The sequence below is a fragment of the Halyomorpha halys genome, unplaced genomic scaffold (assembly GCF_000696795.3).
Source record: "Halyomorpha halys isolate HHAL.00 unplaced genomic scaffold, Hhal_1.1 Scaffold48.1, whole genome shotgun sequence".
NCBI classification, from domain to species: domain Eukaryota; kingdom Metazoa; phylum Arthropoda; class Insecta; order Hemiptera; family Pentatomidae; genus Halyomorpha; species Halyomorpha halys.
In genome coordinates this window covers 679,620-683,839 of record NW_027107227.1, presented here as the reverse complement: position 1 = coordinate 683,839, position 4,220 = coordinate 679,620, and the positions used below count along the sequence as shown (strand labels likewise).

Below are 4,220 nucleotides of genomic sequence, written 5' to 3'. Positions count from 1 at the left end.
GGCAGACATCTGTACGTCCATGGTTTCTGAAATAAAGTTTTTCATGAATCAAACTTATTTTCCGAACAACTATAATTCAATTTATTTTAGCAAATATCATGAAAACTACTATTCCTACGAAGGTAAAGGTCATGAACTAATTTATAGTAAATTAAACTAGCTTTAATTTGATTGCTAATAGACATCTGTACGTCTCACAGTTCCCGAGATATAAACTTCTTAAAATAAATTAATTAACTATTAATCTTTTTAAGAAATATTGCTGTTTAAAGATTATATCTCGAGAACTATTAGACGTAAATAGCTCTATTAGGGCTAATATTTCAGCAAATTTACTCTTCTTTAAATAATTTTTTTTTTTTTTAGACTTTCTAGTTTTGTTGGTAGTTTTTAAGATATAAAGCTCCGAATGAAAAAATAATGTTTTTTTAAAGTTTTGAAACAGCCACCATTTTTTATTCCCTATAAGTTTTAATTGTTTTATTAATTGATAAGAATTCTTTTTTTTTCTTTTTCATTCTGTGTACATATATTTCTTATTATTATTAAACTTTTGTACATATTGTTCTGCTATTCTTTCTTATGTATATACACTGCTTTCAACTTGTTAATGTACCTATGTTTTTTTGTTTTTTTTAGCTAGGTTTTCTGTTATCTACATGTTAAGTTATTCGCCAGTGGTCATAATTTTATAATTATTTATATAGGGGTATATTGTTTCGGGGTTTTCGTTATTTCTAAGGGAAAAATAACGTGGCGCCTAAGGAGCAATTTATTCTTTTCTTTTATTCCCTTATGCGATTATATATTTTTTTTCGTTAACTTACCCCCTTCTCCGCTGAGTGTGGGCAAATATAAACGATAAATATATAACTAAAGATAAATCAAAATTTGTGGTTATAAAGCCAAACAGCGTAAGATGTTTACAATAAGTACGGTTATATTGAATAAACATCAAATTAAATTTTAGATATTTTCCTTTTTGTTTTTTTATGAATGATTCAGAATACGGAACGGTACGTATTAGCAGGTATACAGTAATGTACTACAAATAGGTCATTTTATTTTTTATTAATTATTTTTTTAGGGTCAAAAATATTAGATATGACACTAAGTAAACTCCGTTTTATTATTAACGATGATCCTATCAATTCATGAAGATCAATACTTGAAGATGCTATCATGGCCCTCGCTCCCATTCTGCACGCATCCTCCATGCTGTGTGCTAGAAGGCTCGGTTTCACAAGACTTTGCAGAATCTTCTTTTCGGCTTCGGTCATCCATGGATCCTGTGCAATGGATACAAGCTTCAGGTTCTCCCGATGCATTTACTGCTATTGTCTCATTCTTGGTATCTTCTCTCTCCTCGCAGACAGCGTTTGGGCCATCGATAGTGTACAGAATAAAACCTGGTCTCCAGGATTCATCGTCGACCTCTTTTCATTCATGCTTGCTTATGTCATGTGGACGGTTATGGCTGTTGAGCTGATTCGACAGAAGCAGGGTTTCGAAGAAGTAATTACAGAGCTAGAAAAAACTGATACTTTTTTACAAAATCCAAAATATGACGCTACATTCTACCTCATCCCGCTCTTTTTAGCCGTTGTTGCAAATTTGACCGAAAAAGTGATTGTTGCAATTGATTACAAGAGTTTTTTTGAAGGAATAGTTTACTATTTGTACATGTCGCCAATTGTGATGTTCTCCAGTCAATATTTCTTCTTAATGGCGGTCGCAAGTGATCAGATGTCGTATTTAACGGCTCAATTACGAATGACCTACAGACCGTGGCACTTCAACGATTTGATCACAATTCACAAAAGGCTTTGTGACACTGCGAACAAAATCAACTCCATCTACAGTATTCATTTGCTCATCATAACATCCATTCCGTTCATAATCAATACGCTGAAGATCTACAGTGCAATTATGTGCGTCATAAGGCCTGGTGACTACGACGATGATTTCCTTCTCGCTGAAAATATATTTCATGTTATTATGAATTCTATTGTTTTATGGTGTCTTGTACACAGTTCTTCAAGTGTTCAAGGGAAGGTAAAATTTTATAATTTTTTAAAATTTTAATATGAGGCTCCTTCTCGAATGATAATCACTTTAAAATTTAGCCATTTTAATGCTTTTTAGCACAAAAGTTTCTTTATGACATAATCGGACAGTTGCGACAGCAATGAATCACTTCTTATGCCTTAACGAAGGGTTAGATGTATCAACAATAAAAATATGTTACTTAAAAAGGTGATTCAATTTTTATTTCTTAAACGAGAAAAAATGTTAGTTATAAACGTTTTAGAGGGAGTTCTTCAAACACAAACCCACATTTATTTATTTCATGATGCCATTTTTATTTGTGCTATGTCCAAATATAGAAAAATTTAATTCCGCTTACTTAATCATCTTTGTTTTTGTGCACTCACTAATTACACGGATAATATATTTTTTTTTTAACTTCCAAATTACTCTAATTTTTTCTGGTATAGAAAATTTTTTTTAAACACTCACTACGACTAAATTTTTCATAACACATTATGTTTTACTGATTGATATTTAAAACATGGATTTACATTTACACTAATGGAATTTTCACTCGAAACAGTAAACCTATAGCAAATGGTATGTGCTTTTTAAACTTATTTACGAATTTATTTTTCTGTACGGTCTAATATCTATCTGTCTAATAGTCAGAATAAAAAAAGAAATACAAATAATGCTAGTTGGAAGGATGTTGTCTTTATATCTTTTACCAAAATATCAGTTTAATATTTGTGATTATAAAATAAAAAAGCATCAGAGTTAATTTTATGGTTTAAGTTGATGCTATTAATTAATTACAATATAATTATTGTTTTGCTTTCACTTAGTGTTCGTTTTGTTTTAAAAGCTTTTTATTACATAATGTGTTAGTACGCTATATTACGGTATATATAATACAAAAGTTTAACAGATTTTTTCAACTAAAATTACTTAGGATGACAAAGTTTTCTTTTAAAGCATTTAACAATTTCCTTAGGTTTTGCCAGAACAAAATAATATTTTCTACACTGTAATTCTCGATACGGTAATATTTGGACTCATTATGCAGTATCTCTTATAGCTGGCAAGCCTTAAATGATTTTACAAGTTGACTCTTTCGAAAATTAATAATATAAATGTCGTTACAGATAAGTATCAACGGCAGCCATATTCATGTCAAACAGTGTGTGACATATTCTTAGGGCCAGTTTCACACCGGTAGCAAGTTGTTTGTCAAACACTATTGACCACCGGTTATGTGGATATCAGCGTACTCGTGAAACATCCAGTACAAGAGCCCAAGAGGAGAAAAAAGGCAGTTATCTCACCTAAATTTTTTATTACTTTGATGAAAACTATGTATCATTACTAGTCAAAATTGACAAGTATGCCAAGAATAGGTAGGGGGAATAAAAAATGGTGGCTGTTTGAAAGCGATAAAAAAATTTTATTTTTCATTCGGAGCTCTATATCTTAAAAAAGTAGGAACAACACAAGAAAACCTAAGAGAACATCATTTGAAGATGAGCAAATTTGCTAAAATATGAGCCCTAAAAGAGTTACTTATGTTAAATAGTTCTCGAGATATAGCTTTTTAAAAAGCAACATTTCATAAAAAAGTTGTATGATACGTACTGAAAGATCAGTAGTTAGTGAATTTATTTTGAAAAATCTATATCTCAAAAACCATTTGCGTACAAATGTCTATCAGCACTCATATTAAAGCTAGTTTAATGAGCTATAAAGTAGTTTATGATGTTTATCTTCGTAGCAGTAATAGTTTTCATGAAATTTGCTCAAATAAATTTGCTCAAATAAATTGATTTATAGTTTTTCGGACAAATTTTTATTTGCCAAATTTATATTCATATGTGAATATCATAAAAACTACTGCCCCTACGAATATAAGCGTCATAAACTACTTTATAGTAAGTTAAATTTCTTTTATTTTGAGTGTTGGCAGACATATGTGGGTCTTATGGATCTAGAGATATATTTTTTCAAAAATTCAGCATTTTATACGAACAACTATAAATTATATTATAGATAAACTATAAATTGACTTTTATTAAATCAATTTTATATCCAAATCCGTCTCAACACTTTATTTATTGATTTGTCCAACGTTTCGGCCTTTCTAGCCATCTTCAGGGACATCTAAATATTTAACAGCTTATATTACATCTTCA

At 30.2% G+C, this 4,220-nt stretch overlaps 1 protein-coding gene across 1 annotated transcript in view; it reads left to right on the top strand.

The window, feature by feature from the left end:
* Positions 1-1,223: 1,223 nt before the first annotated feature.
* The window catches only part of LOC136795333 (uncharacterized), a 6,601-nt gene continuing 3,604 nt past the window's right edge, over positions 1,224-4,220 (top strand). Inside the window, exon 1 of the mRNA XM_067045513.1 lies at positions 1,224-2,055. Coding sequence (XP_066901614.1) covers positions 1,297-2,055 — 759 coding nt within the window. The 5' untranslated portion in view covers positions 1,224-1,296. The remainder of the gene's footprint in view (positions 2,056-4,220) is intronic.